Source organism: Rhododendron vialii, chromosome 12a (assembly GCF_030253575.1).
Source record: "Rhododendron vialii isolate Sample 1 chromosome 12a, ASM3025357v1".
Lineage (NCBI taxonomy): Eukaryota > Viridiplantae > Streptophyta > Magnoliopsida > Ericales > Ericaceae > Rhododendron > Rhododendron vialii.
The window spans coordinates 9354012-9376466 of NC_080568.1; the positions used below are offsets into that span (position 1 = coordinate 9354012).

At 38.1% G+C, this 22455-nt stretch overlaps 2 protein-coding genes across 2 annotated transcripts; both read right to left on the reverse strand.

Annotated features, from left to right (window-relative positions):
- Positions 1–1718: 1718 nt before the first annotated feature.
- Positions 1719–22092, reverse strand: LOC131309399 (F-box/kelch-repeat protein At3g06240-like). The gene is made up of 3 exons (XM_058336043.1): positions 22021–22092; positions 20221–21041; positions 1719–2081 (listed from the first exon to the last, which is right to left on the reverse strand). Exons 1-2 carry the CDS (start codon positions 22090–22092, stop codon positions 20283–20285), a joined length of 831 nt encoding a protein of 276 aa, XP_058192026.1. The 3' UTR covers positions 1719–2081; positions 20221–20282.
- On the reverse strand, positions 7593–10082 carry LOC131310526 (uncharacterized). The gene is made up of 2 exons (XM_058337585.1): positions 8219–10082; positions 7593–7904 (listed from the first exon to the last, which is right to left on the reverse strand). Exon 1 carries the CDS (start codon positions 9345–9347, stop codon positions 8424–8426), a length of 924 nt encoding a protein of 307 aa, XP_058193568.1. The 5' UTR covers positions 9348–10082; the 3' UTR covers positions 7593–7904; positions 8219–8423.
- Positions 22093–22455: the final 363 nt, after the last annotated feature.

Here is a 22455-nt window from a genome sequence, read left to right on the forward strand (position 1 = left end):
GTTTTCAATTCGTGTGTATAAATTTGCTTACGTGAAATCAAATGTCAAGTAAAGTATTTGAAAGCCAGTAGGGAAGGCCTGATAAGACCAAATAATTTTTTGGCTGAAAGACTCCACTAACTGACTTAGTTTTACATAGATAAGCAGCCATACCCAGATTCAAAACAGCTGCTCCATGAATTTTAGAAGAGAAAGCTAAAGTAATTAGGCCCCGTTCCACTAAGCTTCTTATTTTTTAAGTTCTTATTTCTTGTTTTACGAAACAGGTTATTCTCTCACAATACATCACTTTTAATTCAAAAAATAAGTAATTATTTCCCTATGGGGCCTTAATATGAACAGGCTCATCTTGTCACAGATGCCAAATCTTGTGCTTAGCCATAACCCAAAAAGCTACTCTAATGTCTAGAAGATTAATCACGTTACCTAGCAAATATCCACACCCTCAAACAAAGCTAAATTTCTAAGCCAAATTGGCCATGAAGTAGCGAAAAATACAGCATGCTTAATGATCCTCTTTAGACTTGTATACCTTGGTTGACGATCATACGGCTGTCAAAGCTCCACTGTCAAGGACACACCCACCTACTCCCCACGTCACAGAATTGAACACCAAACCTTCCAAGCATGAGCGCACTGCAAAAAAAAAAAACAGCTCTACTGCAAATCATGTTCAGAATATATATAAGGACAGTGATTATGCCACGAGGGTTTTCGTTAGTGCCATGACTCCTGAAGGTAATCTTACAATTTTGCCCTGGTCTTCATCTCCTCTGACTCTCTCTTTCCCGTTCTCTGTAACAAATTCACTTCTCCCTCCATTTATCTTCTCCTCCTCTTTCTACTCTTGTACTCTGTCATTCCAATAATTTCTCCAATTTTCATTCCACCAATTCCATTCAAACCTATCCAACACTCAATTTCTACCCAGATCTAGAACCTATATCATTTAACACATCAAACGGGGACGATCTACGAGATGCCGGCAGCCAAAAGAGAGAGAAATGGAAAAACTGGGTCTCTCTCCAAAATCAGTTGTTTCCCATTGTGTCTTAAGACTCTCAATTAACTGAAATAAGTTGTTTCTCTCTCTATTATCTATATGCATGTGTCAGACTTTGGGCTCGGAACGAATTCTATATGGTTACAAATAATCGATGGAGAATGGAAGGGGCCGTGGACCGGCAATGGTGACTGATGCAACTACACAGAGGGGGGGGGGGGGGGGGGGGTGGGGGTTGTGTACAATAGCATGTTTGGGTTTGCTCTGTTAAGTAGACGACCATTTAGAAAAGATGAAGGAAAAGCAACACACACACACAAAAAAGGAGGAAAAGCAACAAGACAATTGGTTTGCCTTATTTTCTCTACCGAGGGCATAATGGCCAGTCTAGCTCATTTGTCGTGGCACTGAAGGATAGAGTTGTGGCATTATCACCAGCCTATATATAATCAATAAATGCATCACTGAAATCATAACCCATCTTTGAAGATTCAGCCAAGAAAAGAAAACACTCTGGCCTCTGGGAGGGACAAAATTCAAACCAAATTGACGTGGGTTGCACCCCGCAGCCAACACTAGTTCTTGTAAATAAGGCTAGGATGGACATTGTAGAATCACTACAATGTTCCCGAATGCATGCTGCTTATTACTTGATAAAATTACCTAGCACAAGAATCTGTCAAGCTCACAGGGCACAATTCGCAGACTAGAAGAAAAAGGAAGAAATGCATCCACTAATTTCATTCTTGTAAGAAATCACAACATTACTTAAATATAAAACTTCATGAATATTAGGCTTCATGAAAATCTACGTCTCTGTTAAAATACAACTGAGTGCTGAGCACTGATATGTGACCAAGCTCCAATATGATCTAGATGCTCCTTATACAGTCATTGGCATTACATACCCTCCAAAACTAACTTCAATACACAAAAGTATCATACATGTCATAGAATAAGAAAACTAGGTGGTAGCAAAGTCTGTCGTCTCATAAAAGAGAATTGATATGCGACCATATAACTATGTCTCTCAAACTGCCTTATCGTGTGAATCATGCCAGTACCTAGAAGATATAACCTTCAGGCAAAGCAATCATGCAACTCAATATCAGTCGGTAAAAAGATTGAGCAGGAAGCTATACCAATCAACCTGCAGTTATATATGTCCGACTTCCACAATCATATCAATACAACAATTAATTGAAGAAAATCAAGAAATATACAAAAATTGTTTTTTATCCGTGTTGAGAAGCTACTAATGCCTTTTTGGTAATATAATTGTTTACTTATTCAAAAAAAAAACCTACTGCACATATTAATATGCCAAAACCAAAAAATAAAATCAGAAATAATCAATTTTTAAGTATTTAGAGGAAAATAAATTTGCAGCTAATCAATATTAGTTTTTCCTGTCACAATCTTTAGATAACCTGGCCACAGAGTGATAAAACAGAATATACTCTTATGTTTGTTCAATTTCATTGAATTTAGGGGTGAGCACAGTCCGTATTGGTTCGGTTTAATAGTAAACTAAGAACCAAACCAATACTTATGGATTATAAATTTAGAAAACCAAACCAGCCCCACAAAAGACATAAAACCAAACCAATCCAAACCATTAAAATACGGTTCGGTTTTAAACCATGGTTTGTATTGAACTAAGCTATCGTCTTCAAAAAATATTTAAAGTACTTAAAATTACGAAGATAAATTAAAAAAAAAAAACCTAAATTCAAACCAATTCCATTCAAATTACTAAAACACACTAATATCAACCAACTAATTAAGAGTAGAATACTAATAATTGGCTCAAGTCTTAAACTAAGAACATGAAATCCTGGTAAGTCACTAAAATGAACCAAGTAAGAATGCCAACTACTAAACATCGTAAGATAGTTTAACCAAATAAAATGCCAAAGATAACTCCTCAAACTATTGAATTGAAATGAGACAACAAAAGGTAGTATTAGCAGCATGGTAGAAACCAACTTGTGACGATCACTCCACAACAAGGTTCATTTCATTATCTTAGCGGGGAAGGAAAATTAAATATTACAGTGGATTTAATAGGATCAATAAATTAAGAAAATACTTGACTAAAGCTCCCATATTTATTGGGTGAATCATAATTAAATTAATCTGACTATAAATATATATTTATATATATGTGTGTGTGTGTGTATTATATATATGTGTATTATACGGTTCGGATCGGTTTAGAACCATAACCGTAAATGTGAATCCACAAACCAAACTATATAACGCGGTTTCTAATTTTTTTAAACCATGACCAAACCATACTACTAAAAAACCGAACCAAACCTTTCGGATTGGATTGGTTTGGACTGGATTCGCGGTTTGACAGATTTTTTGCTCACCGCTAATTGAATTCATCCAATCTACAATATGCCTTAAACAATATAGTCTAAAAGCTTAGAAGGAAAAATATGGCGAGAACTCTACCTGCTTGTTTTCCTGTGGACTGGTTGGTTATTAGAATAAATTGAGCGAGGGATGGAGGTGGCCAGGGTTATTACCCCAAACAGCTGAACATTTCTATCATGCTCCCTTTCCCTCAAATGATCCTAGCAAGGGTAGTTAATTTACCTAATCAAAAACTGTTCTATGTCTATTCTATATGCCTAAGATCAGATTACTGAGAGAAAGGGCTTCATGGGGCGTATGAGGTTTATGAAGTTTGTTATTGGTTTATACACCTGGATTCAGTCACGGAATTTCAATGTGATCAGGATTAGGGACAGGTTGGAGGGCAGAATACTACCTCATAATGTGGGCAAAATTTGAAATGGAAGACATGCCTTCTAAAAGGTTTTGGTTCACTTGGTCCAATAAGAAGGGTGACATAGGGGATAACAAAAGCAAGATTGATAGGTCTCTTGTTAACGCACCCGGATGGATACCTTCCCTGATCGTGAAGCACTGTTCTTGGCTCATGCATTTTAGAGTTTAGACCACTGTTCTATATTGGTCACTGTTTGACCAGACCTATCTCAGAAGAAACCATTTAAAAGTATAGGGCAGGTATATAAAAGAGGTTTCTACCTATGTTTTCGACATGCCTTGTCACCATTATGTAAAAGCAACTCCCCCGTCAGTTGCATAATGCACCATCCCTATTCACAAGTCAAATTCATACCCTTGTGTGGTTGATATTTACGGAGATTGTACGTGCTTTCCTACATCTACGCAGTCTGAACATTTTATGAATGCATCATTTCTTGACTGGATACTATTGAAATCAGTTAACTTATCGTAGCTAACCACCAAGTTCCTGTGTAGGACTATGACGTGTTCTTCATTTTTCATTTTCTAGAGACTTTGAGTTCTCTCTCTCTCCCTCATTCCTAATTATTCCATCTCTCGTTTTACATTATGTCACAATATTCACAAAATCCTTGTTGAAATATAGCATTGTGAATGCTGTAATGGAATGTGTGTGTGTATTAGGGTACTTTTTAAACATATGGTTCAGTTTCTGTTACGGATACAGTTACAGTTCGGATTTTGGTGCAGTTATCATAAAAAACCAAAACCGAACCAACCGACACTATCAAATTAAAGACCGAAACCAATCCTGCTGTTAAAAAATCGGATAAAAACTGTCCTAATTGGTTCCCTTAGGTTCGGGGGAGATTGCCATCCCTATTTAGGTTCTCCACCAGAAAATACTTTATAGATATCCAACATGATTGTGATTTGTGAGTATCTCTAATCATCTGCTTGGGTTATTTTCTCATTACGTTAGAGTTATACTAGACTAAGAGAATAATTACACTGAGACCCTTAACTCCTAATCTAATTACACAAGGGTTCAATTACACGCTAATTACATATACACTCATAACTTAACACTCCCCCTCAAGTTGGTGCGAAGATATCAGTCAAGCCCAACTTGAAAACAGCAGAGTGGAAACTCTTGCTACCAAGCCCTTTTGAGAATATGTCAGCTAATTGATCCTCCGATTTCACAAAAGGCATGCATATCAACCCATCACTCAGCTTCTCCTTGATGAAGTGCCTATCAATCTCTATGTGCTTTGTTCTGTCATGCTGAATAGGATTATGAGCAATGTTGATGGCAGCTTTATTGTCACAGTAGAGTTTCATACGACCACAAACAGAAATTCCTAAATCACGTAACAAAGTTTGGAGCCACAAGAGCTCACAAACACCATGAGCCATAGCTCTATACTCTGCTTCTGTGCTTGATCTGGCAACCACTGATTGCTTCTTACTTCGCCAAGTAACCAAATTCACTCCAAGGAAAGTACAGTAGCCCGAAGTAGAGCGTCTATCATCAACAGATCCAGCCCAGTCAGCATCAGTGAAAACCTCCAACCGCAGGTGACCATGATTAGAGAACAGAATTCCTTTCCTTGGAGCTGACTTGAGATACCTCAAGATATGATAAACTGCATCCATGTGTGGAGTATGAGGATCATGCATAAACTGACTAACAACACCAACTGCATAAGTAACATCCGATCGAGTGTGAGCTAAGTATATCAATCGACCCACCGGTCGTTGATACCTCTCCTTATCAGTGTGCTCCCCCACAGATCCACTAAGATGATGATTCGCCTCAATAGGAGAATTCGCAGGTCTGCAACCCAACATACCTGTCTCTTCCAAAAGATCAAGTGTATACTTCCGTTGGGAGATAAAAATACCTCTATCAGACCTCGCCACCTCCATCCCTAGAAAGTATCTCAATGATCCCAAATCCTTAATCTCAAACTCTTGAGCCAGATTAGACTTAAGATTAAGAATCTTGTCCACATCTTGCCTGTCATTATTATATCATCAACATAGACAATAAGGACAGCAATCTTACCTGCAGCCCCCTTGATGAACATAGTATGATCTGCATGGCTCTGTTTATATCAAAACCTTAACATAGCCTTCGAAAATCTGCCAAACCAAGATCTAGGTGACTGCTTCAACCCATAAAGAGCCTTCTTCAACCTACAAACCTTTCCTTCAGTCTCAGAGGAAGAAAAATCTGGAGGTATATCCATATACACCTCCTCCTCTAATTCACCATGAAGGAATGCGTTCTTCACATCAAACTGTTGTAAGGGCCAATTCAAATTTGCAGCACAAGATAGTAGAGCTCGTACAGAGTTCATCTTTGCTACCGGAGCAAACGTCTCCTCGTAATAAATACCATAGGTTTGAGTAAAACCCTTGGCAACAAGTCTCGCCTTGTACCTCTCAACGGTACCATCAGCATCCTGCTTAATAGTGAAAACCCACTTGCATCCCACTGATTTCTTCCTTTTTGGAAATGATACTAGCTCCCAAGTGCCATTCTTTTTTAAAGCTGTCATCTCCTTTATCGTAGCTCCTTTCCACTTAGGTATCACCAGTGCATCCTGCCAATTATGTGGAATAGATATAGAAGAAAGAGACGAAACAAAGGCATGGTACGAAAGAGATAAACGGTCATAAGAAACAAACTGGGAGATAGGATGTAGGGTGCATGACCTGACACCTTTACGAAGAGCAACAAGAAGATTATCAGAATCAATAAAAGGAGGTTCAATGGGAGAAGATTCATTACCAGATGAATCGGCTGAGGAATCCAGAATTGGAGCAGGCAATTGTGATTGACAAGGTGGCATCACACAGGAGAGCTTTCCATTTTTTCGTCTAGTTCTAGTATAGACCTGCAAGTCAGGCCTTTGCCACCGTTGTGATCTGTTCTCGATATCACCACCAATGTCATGTGTTGCTCTTTCGGCAGATACTGATTCCTCTTCAGATTTTTCCTTCTCTCCCCCACCATGATTAAAAAATAATTCCTCCCCCTGACCATGACTATAAACCTCCCTCATCTCTTCCTGCCTATGCTCCCCCTGAAGAGATGGAGTGGAAGGAGAGTAAAAATGCTCGGTTTCCCAAAAAGTGACATCCATGGAAACAAAAAATTTCCTAGAGTGAAGATCATAACACTTATAGCCCTTCTGGGTAGGAGAGTACCCAATGAAAACACATTTACGGGCTTTAGGACCTAACTTGCCACCAGAGGGGTGAGGAGCATGAACAAAACATACACAACCAAAAACTCTCGGAGGAAGAGTCATGACACGAAAACTACCAGGAAGACACTCAATGGGAGTTTTGAAGTGAAGAACACTGGATGGCATACGGTTTATAAGGTAAGTTGCAGTCAAAATCGTTTCATCCCATAAGTATTTGGGAACATTCATGGTGAATAAAAGAGAACAAGCAACCTCAGCAAGATGACGATTTTTGCGTTCAGCAACTCCATTTTGTTGTGGAGTGTCAACACAAGTCGTCTGAAAAAGAATGTCATTTTCATCTAGAAAGGCCCTAAAAGTCCTATCGATATACTCAGTGCCATTGTCACTACGGAGAATTTTTATTTTCGCATCAAATTGGGTGCGCACCATTGCATGAAAAGATTTAAAACAAGAAAAGACTTCATTCTTTGATTTAAGTAAATACACCCAAGTAACACGAGAATAACAGTCAATAAAAGTGACAAACCACCGAAAACCTTTAAGAGATGTAACAGGGAAGGACCCCAAACATCAGAATGAATAACCATAAAAGGAGAGGCACTCCGTTTATTAATAGGTGCATAAAATGAACGTCTATGTTTTCCAAGCTCACAAGCCTCACAAAAAAACTGACTCCTAGAACAATGCTTAATTAAGGTAGGAAAAAGTTTCTCTAAAATTCCAAAAGAGGAATGACCCAATCTACGGTGCCACTGATGTAACATAGAGAGAGTTGAACTTGTATCTGATTGCAGAGCAAGACCACATGACATAGGTGAACGAGGTGCAGACTCCAAAAAATAGAGGCCATCCTGTACTTTACCACTGCCAATCACTTTGCCCGTGTCCAGTTCCTGAAAAACACAATGAGTAGGAAAAAATGTCGCTGAACAATTTGCAGAACGAGTCAGACTACTAACGGACAGAAGGTTAATGGCAAAGTTTGGAATATGTAGAACTGAAGAGAGGGAAATAGAGGGAGAATAGCGAACGGATCCTTTCCCTGAAATAGCAGAGAATGATCCATCTGCTATCCTGACCTTATCCTTACCGGAACAAGTAGAGTAATAATCAAATACAGATGAACAACCTGTCATATGATCTGAAGCACCGGAATCTATAATCCAAGGAATAGCAGAAGAAGCAGTAAATGCACTAGCCGGAATACCTGTGTGAGCAAAATAGGATGAAGTGGGACTTGCTGTAGAAGTAGGAGCTATAGTAGATGGAGAATCAGCCTGAGCCATTAGGCGTCGGAGAGCTTGCATTTCCCCCAGAGAAAAACTACTAACATGATCAGAGGATGCCTGAACCCCAGTACTGAATCCAGAATCAGGCAAGCGAGCAACCCATGTAGACTCCGAAACATGGGCCTAGGCCTGAGAACGCATAGGACCACGACCTCGACCACCGCGTCCACCCCTTCGCCCACGAGAGGGACGGCCATGTAGCTTCCAACAAAAATCCCTGGTATGACCGGTGTTGTGACAATGATCACACCGGAGTGACTCTCGATCAATAGGCCCACTGCTAGCACCAGACTGTGATTTACCACTCTGTGGAACAAGCCCACCCTGAGGAATGGCAACCAAGGCAGAACGCTCAGGAGTAGGAGTGTCCAACATAGCACCCCTCCTACTCTCCTTCTGCTGAACAATAGCATAGGCCTCTCCCAACGACGGAAACGGAATACGACCCAACACCTGCACTCGAATCGTATCATATTCTATATCAAGTCCAGCCAAAAAATCATAAACACGTTCCTTCTCCAACCGCTTTAACCAAGCAGCAGCATCAACAGCACAAACAACCTGAAATCCTTGATAATAATCAAATTCCTGCCACGCTCCATTCAAGTCAGCAAAATACACAGCAACAAAACGATGATTTTGTTCCCATGTACGAAGCCTCTTCCTCAACTCAAAACACTGTGCATCATTACCCTGCTGAGAATAGGTTTGGGCTGCAGTAGTCCAAATCTTATGTGGAGTATCAAGAAGCAGAAAAGTATGACGAATATCAGCCCTCATAGAATTAAAAAACCAGGTCATAACTAACGATTTCTGAGATTTAAATTTCTTCAGTGCAATAGCCTCAATAGGTGGAGTAACAGAACCCTCAATAAATTCTGACATCCCTTTGGCCTCAATAGCCAAAGTAAAAGTGCAAGACCAAATCAGATAGTTGGTACCATCCAACTTAATATGGCAAATATCCAGAGAAAAATTATCTAGAGTCCCTATATGACTCAATTCATCATTTGTACGAGCGGAAGCGTTTTGTTTATCATCCGACATTTCAACAGCAGAACAAAAGCTCCAAATACACCCTAACACAGTCAATCTGAGCACTAAATAGAGGCTAACGAGATGTTGAATATCAGAAAGTGGAATAAACCCTAACAAAAGCTCAAATAACTCCAATCTATTCTTGATACTACCTGAGCAGATCCCAAATCGTTCTAAAAACACAAAACAGTAGCCAAAATACCTGAAAGAATCTGACCTAGTGTAGAAAAATGACTGAAACAAAGTCACCGGATCTGACCCAGTACAGAAAGTGACTAAAACAAGGTCGCCGGAGGTCAGAAAGTACGCGTCGGTGGTCGTCGGTGACCGGCGAGTATGGACAAGTGCCGGGCCGTGCTGATCGGTGATACCAGAGACTGGAAACAGGTCAGAAGGTTCAAGAAAAAAGGTCTCCTACATCGATTGACTGGACTGACGAAGGAAAAGAGATATGTCGGAAATGGGTCTTCAAATACAACGCTAAAGAACAGACGAGGGTCGCTAGGGATCAATGGAGATGCGAGGCGCCAATTGAAAAATCAGTCATAGACCGCCTAAAGTATCGACTGCTCTGATACCATGTAAAACGAGAGATGGAATAATTAGGAACCCAAAAACTAGGGTTATTTTCTCATTACGTTAGAGTTATACTAGACTAAGAGAATAATTACACTGAGACCCTTAACTCCTAATCTAATTACACAAGGGTTCAATTACACGCTAATTACATATACACTCATAACTTAACACATAACATATGGGAGAGAGAACTGATCTATATTACTAAATATTGAGAGTAGATGGTTATAATGCTAACACAAACTTAAATAGATAAAAGCCTAGAAATCTATACCTAAAATAGAAGATTGCAAAGAGATATGATTACGATATTATCACGATACGATTCTATGCCTAAAATACAAGATACGATGAGATCACGATGCATAATACTTTCACATGCCCCTCAAGTTACTTCCCTAAACTATTAAAATAATGCAATAAAATTAGAAGACGAATATTTAGGCATGTACAACACGTGTTGTGTACGTGGCCAACGTGTTGAACATGAATACGTGAGGCCGGTAGACATGTCTGTGACTCTGTGCTTCTTAGGGGGAAAGTAGTGATTGGCCAATATAGTATGGATGCATGCATGACTTACTTGTATATTGAATCTGATGTCAATGAGCAAAATATTTATGTTTAAACACTGTTGAGGGAGTTGATATTTAGAATTGAAATAATTCTTCATTTTCAATTTTTGTTCGCCTATGACTATATTATTAGTCATGAATATGCTGGTAAATGATTACAAATATATTTTCCGAAGTTTTGGCTCTATCCATTCGTGAATTTGAAAGGGCCCATCAGGGCCCCCATGTATGTGAGTTTGACCCTCTTTTGACTCTGCATACTGTTGACCCTTGAATTGCAAATTGCAAGCTCAAAGCATAAGATTATAGCAAAATCAGAAAGAAAAAAAAACTCTGTATAATGTTAATTATGAAATTGGGAGATTTAAATTAACTTTTTCATTCTTATGAGGACTTTGTGATGTAATTATCTCACACTTATTGGTCCTCTCTCCATCGATTGGAAGATAAATACTTGACAGAAATGACTAACAAGCATGAGCTGAATTCAATCTTCAATATTAGACATAGGTTAAAGTTCAAGTGCTTGAACATCAATTGAACTCAAGACACCTCCTCAAATCCACAACTTGCAATTCCTAGCAATGGCGAAACAGGAGTCACCATTGTTCCTAAAGAAAATTCACAGCAAAATCCCGTATAATCCGAACACCCATTCTGTATATAGATCGAACCATTTATATTCTTACAAGGAAAACCATGAGATACTAAAAACTTATGCCCTTTTTTTAGATTGGTTTGAGTTGTTTAACTCACATGGTGGTGTATAGGGCCTTTTTTTTTTTGTCCTAGTGGCCTTTTTTTGTATACGGGTGGCATTCCCTTAGGCCCTGTTTGATAATTGGCTCCAGCCATGGTATTGGACTATTAATGGCATTGGATTGCTAATTCTTTGTTTGCTTTCACTCTCAATGGCCGGACTAACTTACCCATGGGACTGTGAGTCCTGGGATTAAGGTGGATTACAAATACCTCCTGGGACATGGTATTATCAATCCAGTCCGGAGTCCCTCCAATACAATGACGAAAGTACCCATGACTTTCTCAACTAATTATTCTTTGTTTGGTTCTATGACTATCTTAGGGCTCATATATGAGGGTTCTAGAGTTAAAAATTAATTATGACCCTTTAGAATAAAATGATCAAAAAATAAAATCTTTGCACCGGTTCAAACGGATTAAAAATTGGAGCACTTAATTTTTTTAGATTGTTTATATGTTTAAAAAATATGGTTAAAAAATTAAGTGATCTAATTTTTTATCCGTTTGAACCGGTGCGAAGATTTTATTTTATTTGATCATTTTATCCTAAAGAGTCATAATTAATTTTTTTAATCATATGTTATCCTTCAGTTTTGCATAAGGGTAAAAATGGAAATGTTTACTATTAATCCAATCCTATCCCATGTGAAACAAACATGATATTAATAATCTCATCATCTAATCTCATTCCAAACAAACATACTCATTATCAATCCCTTCTCATTAGTCATTACCAATCCCAATCATAATCCAATCTCCTTACGAATCCCACCCATTTAATACTTTTATCAAACGAGGCCTTAATGCCTTCTTTAATATAATTATTTACTTATCAAAAAAAAAAAAAAATACTAAAAACTTGTAGCTCTGCCAATTGTTTATGCATGCCTTATTACTTTCATGACGCTCCATTTGTGAATTGCTTGCATGTCTTTGGCTTTCTAATTCTCCTTGACTCCTTCCGTCTGACTCTGAATAAAGGAAGGTGAACGTGAGGGGCTTTGGTCAGTTTGGTGGTTATGCCTTGTGCTGGAATGGCACAAACATCTCCTGGCATGCTTGCGAAATTTATACAACAGGCATGTTTTCAGCAATTCGAATTGCTGGGTAAGACCAGCAACGATTGACTACAGGTGACGACCTTAGTCGTGCGCTGGTGGGAGACAACTGACATGTTCAATTTTCCATGCAGGGACCTTGACTTTGCAGCGCTTGCGTGTTTGAGAGTGAAAGGGGAGCCGACCCCTTTTGTCGAATAAATTTTACGAACTTGTATACTTATTAATCTTAGCCTCTTAGGTAAATTTTAACCACGAAAGCCTTTTTATCGGTTCATGTTCCAAGAATACCCAAATCCAGAGGAAGAAATGATGCCAAAACCAAAGCAAACCGAGTTTTCAGTTCATTGTAAGCTAATACTTTAGTAGTATTGCAGCATACTATATACACGTGTACGTATGTAAAACATGTGTGGATTAGTAATTATGGCACAACTGTAGTGCGATATCTTTGTAGCGAACTAATATTTGATTCTCACGGGAAGTGTAGTGGTGGTATTTGAGGTTCACGCGAAGGTATTGAGCTGTGGCAATGATTCTTTTATACTAGGTTTCCAGCAAATGTTTTAGGAAGCAGGTCTACTGTTTCCTATTTTTGGACAAAAAAGATGTTGAGCTCTCCATAAGCTGACACACATTACGACTTCTTTGCAAATCGAATTGTAATATGACAACTTCAGACCAAATTAAAATTACGTTCGATTTACATGATTACATCCGACTAAGTCGGCAATTGTGTACTTTAGTATAGTTGTCCCAAGAAGGCAAGAACTATTAGTCAATGATGGAAAGCAATATATTAAGCATTAACCCTGAAAAATTCCAATTGTCATCAACCACGAAAATATATGTGTGCGTGTGTGTGAGTTACCTGCTCTGCTCTTCATGTTTCTTTACTTTGGACATGCATGGTTTTGCCCCCAAACTTCACACCCCCTCATTGACTGCAACTAGAGTCTCCACATATGGAATCGGCGTCCAACACCCGTCCCAGATAGAGCCATACGGTGAAAACGTACAGTCTTTTGGATTGTAAATGCCTAACCCACTTGTCCCTATCGATATCAAAACTTGACCGTTCTTTGTAAGACACAACGGCTTCACATAGGTAGAACTAGGAAGCCAAGGAAACCTTCTTTCTGACGCACTAGGAATTACAAACAATCTAGCCCATGATTCTTTCTTCCCATACTCTTTCATTGCATAGACCTAAATCTGCTTTTTACCAACATTACAATACACACAAAGGAATCCCCCCAACACCACCAAATTCATCTCATCACCTTCTTTCCAAGAGCTTGGCGGTGGCACCTCCTTGAACTGACCCTCCACCAAATCAAAATAAACGACGACCCACAAGCCCGACTCGTCCGAAAACATCACCCAGTGAACAGCTCCATTCACAACCGCGGCCCGATGTTCCGACACATAAAGACGATAACGATTGTCGACAAAAATATCCCAGGTATTGTTTCTCAAACTGTAAACCGCCACCGAGGTTACTTTCTCGTACGAAACAATAAAAACCCTATAATCATCAGCAGTGGAATCGTAACAGAGTCCGTGAAGCGAGGTAAAAGGAAGCTCATAAGGGCATGATATCCTCCTGTGCGATCTGTTCGATGGGTTCCAAAGAATAAAGGACTCATTACCCGATCTAGTTCCGTCGAAGTTGATGCCGATGCCATGAACATGCCCCAGGATTACACCGTCGCAGGAGCACAGGGGCTGGAAATAGGCACTAGGGTTCTCACACGGACAATGCAGAACTTTCCAATAGGGATTCGGGTTTTCGGAATCGATGGAGATATGGGATCCGTCCGTTTGGAGAAGTAGTTTGGGAGATTGGAGATGGAGGTGGCCAAGGTGGGTTTGGATGAATTTGGGGTGGGAAATCATGGATAGCCATGATTTGCAGATGCATTTGAATCGGAGTACGGATTTGGGGGGGAGTCCGGTGAGGATGAGGAAAACTAGTTCGTCGGGGATATGGTGCTGCTGCGCTCGGGTCTTGTTCTTCTTCTTGTCTCTAGCTTGGAACGGAAATAAATACTTATTTTGTAAGAAAATAATTTCAAGCTTAAAAATTATGTGTTTATGTAAATAATTTTTCTATCAATATGATCTTATTTGATAGATCTCATAGAGATTTTTTATACGGTGAAAAAAAAATTGAATTTTTTTTTTATTTATATTATTTTTGAATTTGAAAATGTGAAATAAGTATTTATTTTTTAAAGAGTGTTCTGGAACGGAGCCTCAGTCCCTTCCATTGATTTCTCTCTCTCTCTCCTCTTCTAGCTTGGAGTAGTTATACTATCGAGTTCTTTTTTTATTTAAATACGTACGATTAATCTCAATTTTTTTGATAAAGATAAGAATAAGATAAAAGACAATTTGTTTGATTTATTTTTTATTAAAAAACTATGATTTTCGATTATAATTTTCTACTTTCTCTAATCTTTTCGACGAGACAAATCAAATTTTTACAAAATTTAACGTAATACTAACAAACGCAAAAAAAAAATAAAAATGAATAAAGACAAATAAATAAGCCAATTGGCTATTTTTTGCCAAATCAGTCCTAAACTTGTTTGTTACTTGTGGAAAAAGAAAAGAAAAAAAAAAGGGGTTGTTAATGCCAAAACTATTTTTATTTGTGTCAAAACTGTAGTGCATAAAATCATTGTATCATGTGTAAGGTACAAGATTTTTATGCACTAAAGTTTTGACACAAACAAAAACAGTTTTGACATTATCATTTTTCAAAATAATGTACTCCATACTAAGATTTTCTCTTTCATGGTTGGTTTGGAGAGAAAGTAAATTATAGTATTAAGCATTACCATTTCTCTCATCCCATTTTTTTTTCCTTCTAATTTTCTCTAGTTCCTCAACAAGACTATCCAATAACTTTTCCTCATTTAAAGAATATTGAGAGAATATTCTACAGGGCCCTCCGTTCACCCTTTGAGACCCGTGTACTTCATTTTTCTTCTGGTTAACAGTTAATAAAGGGAATTAATATAATTGGAAGGTTTGTGGGTATTTTGAGTTAAGTAATAGGGTTATAGACATTAAGGTGGAATTGAGGTGTTGCATGGGTGTGTGCGGGCATTACACGTGACAAAGGGATCAAAGTTAAATGACAAAGGAGCCATGGTTATAGAAGCTTGTTCAAAACACTAGCAGACAAAAGTAGAGAACAATTGGGACATAAGACAAGGTAGGTAGACTAGACGAGATATACTTGTTTGCGGAACCGCTACAAAACGGTTTTTTACGAAGTTGAGTGATTTCAACCGTCTGTTTCGACATTGGACGGCCCGGATTAAAAATAATCTCTGAAAAGTAATAATCTCTATTTTCTTTTTCACTCGATTGAAAAGAAAAAATTGTTCAGTAACATTTAAGTGACTTCCCTTAATGATTAGTCTGTTTGCATTCTAGGACTTCATGTTTATATCATCCATAATTAATCAAAAGATCAGATAAAACCACATGCCAATTTTTTTTTGAACGGCAACCGCATGCCAATTTAGATCCTTCATCTTATCTACTGAATATTATCAAAGCCCTAAAGGATACTCTCTCCGTCCCAATTTTTTGTTTACTTTTTGACTTCGAATGTCCCAAAATGTTTGTCCAATTTTGGTGTTCTCAAATGCATGCTGCTTCTTACTTGATAAGATTACCTAACACAAGAATCTGTCAAGCTCACAGGGCACAATTTGGCAGACTAGAAGAAAAAGGAAGAAATATATCCACTAATTTGATTATTGTAAACCAGAAATCACAACATTACTTACATATAAAACTTCAGGAATACAAGGCATATAGATGCTCCTCATACAGTCATTGGCATTACATATCCTCCAAAACTAACTTCAATACACAAAAGTATCACACATGTCATCATACAACTACAATAAGAAAACTAGGTTGTAGCCAAGTCTGTTGTCTCACAAAAGAGAATCGATATGCGACCATATAACTATGTCTCTCAAACTGCCTTATCGTGCGAATCATGCCAGTACCTAGAAGATACTGTATAACCTACAGGCAAAGCAATCATGCAACTCAATATGAGTCGGTAAAAAGATTAAGCAGGGAGCTTCAACAATCAACCTGCAGTTATATGTGTCCAAACTTGACCTCCATAATCATACCAGTACAACAATTAATTGAAGAAATATACAAGAATAGTTTTTTATCCATGTTGAGAAGCTACTAATGCCTTTGTGGTAATATAATTACTTACTTATCAAAAAAAAAAAAAAAAAAGCTACTAAACATACAAATATGTCAAAACCAAAAAAAAAACAAAACATTAATGATCAATTTTTAACTATTTAGAGGAAAATAAATTTGCAGCTAATCAATATTAGTTTTTCCTGTCACAATCGTTAGATAACCGGGCCACAGAGTGATCAAACAGAATATACTCTTATGTTTGTTCAATTTCTTTGAATTCATCTCATGTCCAATCTACAATATGCCTTAAAACAATACTGTCTAAAAGCTAAGAAGGAAAAATATGGTGAGAACTCTAGCTGCTTGTTTTCCTGTGGATTGGTTGGTTATTAGAATAACATTGAGAGAGGGATGGAGGAGGCCAGGGTTGTTACCCCAAATAGCTGAACATTTCTATCATGCTCCATTTCCCTCAAATGATCCTAGCAAGCGTAGTTAGTTTACCTAATCAAAAACTGTTATATGTCTCTATTCTATATGCCTGAGATCAGATTACTGAGAGAAGGGCTTCATGGGGTGTATGAGGTTTATGAAGTTTGTTATTGGTTTATATACACCTGGATTCAGTAACGGAATTTCAATGTGATCATGATTGGGGACAGGTTGGAGGGCTTTGATCAGAATGCTGCCTCATAATGTGGGCAAAATTTGAAATGGAAGACATGCCTTGTAGAAGGTTTTGGTTCACTTGGTCTAACAAGAGGGGTGACATGGGGGATAACAAAAGCAAGATTGATAGGTCTCTTGTTATGGATACCTTCCCTCATAGTGAAGCACTGTTCTTGGCTCATCCATTTTAGAGTTTAGACCACTGTTCTATATTGGTCACTGTTTGACCAGACTTATCTCAGAAGAAACCATTTAAAAGTATAGGTTAGGTACATAAAAGAGGTTTCTACCTATGTTTTCAACATGCCTTGTCACTATTATGTGAAAGCAACTCCTGCACCATCCCTTTTCACACGTCAAATTCATACCCTTATGTGCTTGATATTTACAGAGATTGTACGTTCTTTCCTACATCTACGCAGTCTGAACATTTTTATGAACACATTGTTTCTTGACTGGATACTATTGAATCAGTTGACTTATCGTAGCTAACCACCAAGTTCATGTGTAGGATTGTCTTGTTCTTCATTTTGCATTTTCTAGAGACTTTGAGTTCTCTCTCTCTCCCCAACAAAGCAGATGATTAGAGATACTCACGTTCATGTTTGATATCTATAAAGTATTCTCTGGTGGAGAACCTAAATTGGGATGGAAATCTCCCCCGAACCTAACAGAACCGAATAGGACAGTTTTTATCCAATTTTTTAACTGCAGGATCGGTTGCGGTCTTTGACTTGAAAATGTTGGTTGGTTTGGTTTTGGTTTTGGTTTTATATGATAACTGAACCAAAATCCGAACTGTAACCGTATCCGTAACGGAAACCGAACCACAATATATTTACAAAAGTACCCACACGCACGCGAGCGCACGCACACACAAACACTCCATTACAGCATTCACAACACTATATTTCAACTAGGATTTTGCGAATATGCCCCTCAAGTTACCACCCTAAACTATTTTATCTCTTCTTGTCTTGACTCTATGGATTTGAAGTCTATGGTGCATTAATATTACGTTGGTAAACTATTTCCCTGAATTATTTTATGTTGATTGTGTTGTGAACTAAGTTGGATTTGCTTTTCCATGGACTATGGTGTGTCATTAAATTTGGTTATTGTTTGTTCATGTTTGATTGTGAGCCATTTGGGGTAGTAGTTCATGCTTTTAGGCTGCTTGAATTCAATGGTTTAAAATTAAACGTTACTACAAGTTCCAGTCGGTTTCGGGTTAATTCAGTGATTAAACAGGTTAACCATTGGGTTCGGAAACCGATCCCCGATTGTTTTGGTTATAGTTACGGTTTCAGTAACAAATTTCGGGTTTGGTTTTTTGGTTTTGGTTTTATCAAAACAAAACCAAAACCCAAACCCAAACCCAAACCTAACCATTGCCATCCCGATACAGCACACAGACACGGACAGGACACAAACATGTGGACACCTCGATTCTTCCAGGCTGTGAACGCTAGAACGTAAAAATACATACTTGTATCATAGAGATATCTTGTGAATCTATATAAGAGATCAAACATTTCTATCAATTAAGATAAAAAAGACAAATATTATTAACATCATGACGATAGAAAACAATGGTCACAATATAAGTATTCACGAACTCAACATCCATGGAAATTTTAACTTTGGGCCAAGTTTTAAGAATTGCATTTTAACCTCCTAGTGTATCTTTAATGTGTCCCAAGAGTGCTCCAAAGGCGTCCTAGAGTGTCCCCAAAGCCCCCCATTAAAACAATACAATAAAATCAATAGACAAGTATTTAGGCATGTATAACACGTGTTGTGTCCATGTCTGGCTTGTTGAATACGAATATGTGAGGCTGGTAGACGTGTTTGTGCTTCTTAGGGGAAAACTAGTGATTGCCCAATATAGTATGGATGCATCATGCATGACTTACTTCTATATTGATTCTGATGTCAATGATCAAAATATTTATGTTTAAACAATGTAGAGGGAGTTGACGTTTACAACTGAAATAATTCTTCATTTTCAATTTTTAATCGCCTATGACTATATCATTAGTCATGCATATATATGATTACAAATATATTTTTTGAAGTTTTGGCTCTCCCCATTCGTGAATTTGAAAGGGCCCATCAGGGCCCTTTCAAATTGCAAGCTCAAAGCGATTACTACGGCAAAATCAGAAAGAACAGAAAAAACTCTGTAGAATGTTAATTATGAGATTGGGAGATTTAAATTAACTTTTTAATTCTTACGAGGACTTAGTGATGTAATTATTTAACACTTATTGGTCATCTCTCCATCAATTGGGAGATGAATACTTGACAGAAACGACTAATGAGCATGAATTGAATTCAATCTTCAATATTAGACTTGGGTTAAAGTTCAAGTGCTTGAACATCAATCGAACTCAGACACCTCCTCAAATCCACAACTTGCAATTCCTAGCAATGGCGAAACATGAGTCGCCATTGTTCCTAAAGAAAATTCATAGGAAAACCCCGGATAATCCGAACACCCCTTCCTTATACAGATCGAACCATTTATATTCTTACAGGGAAAACCACGAGCTAGTAAAAATTTGTAGCTCTGCCAATTGTTTATTAATGCCTTATTCCTTGCATGTCTTTGGCTTTCCAATTCTCCTTCCGTCTGACTTTGAATAAAGGAATGTGACAGTGAGGGGCTTTGGTGGTTATGCCTTGTGCTGGAATGGCACAAACATCTCCTGGCATGCTTGTGAAAATTTATAGAACAGGCATGTTTTCAGCAATCAGCAACGGTAGATTACAGGTGACGACCTTAGTCTTGCACTTGTGGGACACAACTAACATGTTTGAGAGTGGAAGGGGAGCCAACCCCTTTTGTCAAACAAATTTTCCGAACTTGTATACCTATTAATCTTACGTAAATTTTAACCACGAAAGCCTTTTTATCGTTTCATGTTCCAAGAATACCCATATCCAGTGGAAGAAATGACGCCAAAACCAAAGCAAACTGAGTTTTCAGTTCATTGCCGCATACTATATACACGTGTATGTAATGTAAAACATGCAAGTTACCTGCTCTTCATGTTTCTTTACTTCGGACATGCATGGTTTTGCCCCCAAAACTTCACACCCCCTCATTCAGGGGAACTAGACTCTCCACATATGGAATCGGCATCCAACCCCCGAGATACCGTAAAACTGTACCGTCTTCCTCTTGTCCCCATCGATATCAAAACTTGACCTTTCTTTGTAAGACACAACAGCTTCACATAGGCAGAACTAGGAACCGTATGAACCCAAGAACACTTACTTTCTGACGGACTAGGAATTACAAACAATCTAGCCCATGATTCTTTCTTCCCATACTCTTTCATTGCATAGACCTCAATCTGCTTTTCACGAATTTCACAATACACGCGAAGGAATCCCCCCAACACCACCAAATTCATCACATCATCTTCTTTCCAAGAGCTTGGCGGTGGCACCTCCTTGAACTGACCCTCCACCAAATCAAAATAAACGATGACCCACAACCCCGACTCCATCGAAAACATCACCCAGTGAACTGCTCCATTCACAACGGCCCGATAAACCGACACATAAAGACCATAACGATTGTCAACAAAAATGTCCCAGGAATTGTTTCTCAAACTGTAAACCGCCACCGAGGTTACTTTATCATGCGAAACAATAAAAACCCTATAATCATCAGCAGCGGAATCGTAACAGAGTCCGTAAAGTGAGGTAATGGGAAGCTCATAAGGGCATGACGTCCTCCTGTGCGATCCGTTCGCTGGGTTCCAAAGAATGAAGGACTCACCCGATCTGGCTCCGTCGACGTCGATGCCGTCATGGACGTGCACGAGGATTAGACCGTCGCAAGAGCACAGGGGCTGGAACTAGGCACTAGGGTCCTCGCCTGGACAATGCAGCACTTTCCAGTAGGGATTCGGGTTTTCGGAATCGATGGAAGCGAAGGAGACAGAGGATCCGTCCGTTTTGAGAAGTAGTTTGGGGGATTGGAGATGGAGGTGGGTTTGGATGAAGGGAATTTGGGGTGGGAAAAGCCATGATTTGGAGATGCATTTTAATCGAAGTATGGATTTGACGGGGGAGTCTGGTGAGGATTTGGAATAAACTCCTCTTCTTCTTTTTGTCTTTTAGTGTATGAAATTACAAAACAATCCATGCATTTTGTAAAGATTTATTATTGCACAGAGCATTGACGGGTAGTTTAGTAAATTCACCCAACAAACAGCATTAATAAAAAAAAGGAGTGTTTAAATCATTTTCCTTTTATCTTTTGACCATGTTTAATTTCTTTCTGAATTTTTTATTTTGCATCAAGTGTTTTTAATTATTGATTTGTCTCAATGTAAGAAATTAGAAAATACTGTAACAAAAACAATATGTACGATCAATCTCAAATTTTTTTTGAATAAACATAAAAATAAATCAATAAAACAGTTTGTTTGTTTGATTTATTTTTTTATTCAAAAAATTATGATTTTCAATTTTATACTTTTTCTATTCTTTAGACAAGACGAATCAATATTTCACAAAATTTGACGCAATACTAATAAATGCAATTTTTTTAAATAAATAAGCTAAATGGCTTATTTTTTTGCCATACTAGCCCTTAACTTGTTTGTTACTTGTGTAAAAGAAACGAAAGCAAAATTACGGGTGTTGATAATGCCAGAACTGTTTTTGTGTATGTCAAAACTGTAGTGGGTACATGTACAAAACTTTTATGCATTAAAATTTTGGCATTTAAACAAAAACAGTTGTGGCATTATCGCTACACAAAATGATTTACACCCACTCTTTTATCACTTACACCCCCTCATCTTTAAAATTAATCAGATACACCTCCTCATCTAGCAATCTTATCACTTTAACACCATTCCGTTTATATTTTGGATGGAAATTGGTATGTTCCATCCCAATTAAATTTTTGGGTCATTTTTACCCTCCATTTTGGATGGAAAATTCCCTCCTTTTGATCATTTCCCTCCTAAAGTTTATAGAATCCTACTTCTTATAACTACTAGCCTTGAATGGAGGGTAAAAATGATCGAAAGCATTAGGAGGGAAATGATCTATAGAAGGAAATTTTTCCCCAAAATAGAGGGTAAAAATGATCTAAAAAAATTAATTCGGATGGAACTTGCCACTTTCCGTCCAAAATATAAACGGAAGGGTGTTAAGTGATAAAGATTGATGGTGGTGTGTCTGATCGATTTTAAAGATAAGAGGGTGTAAGTTATAAAGAGTGATAGATGAGGGGGTGTAAATGATTTTTAC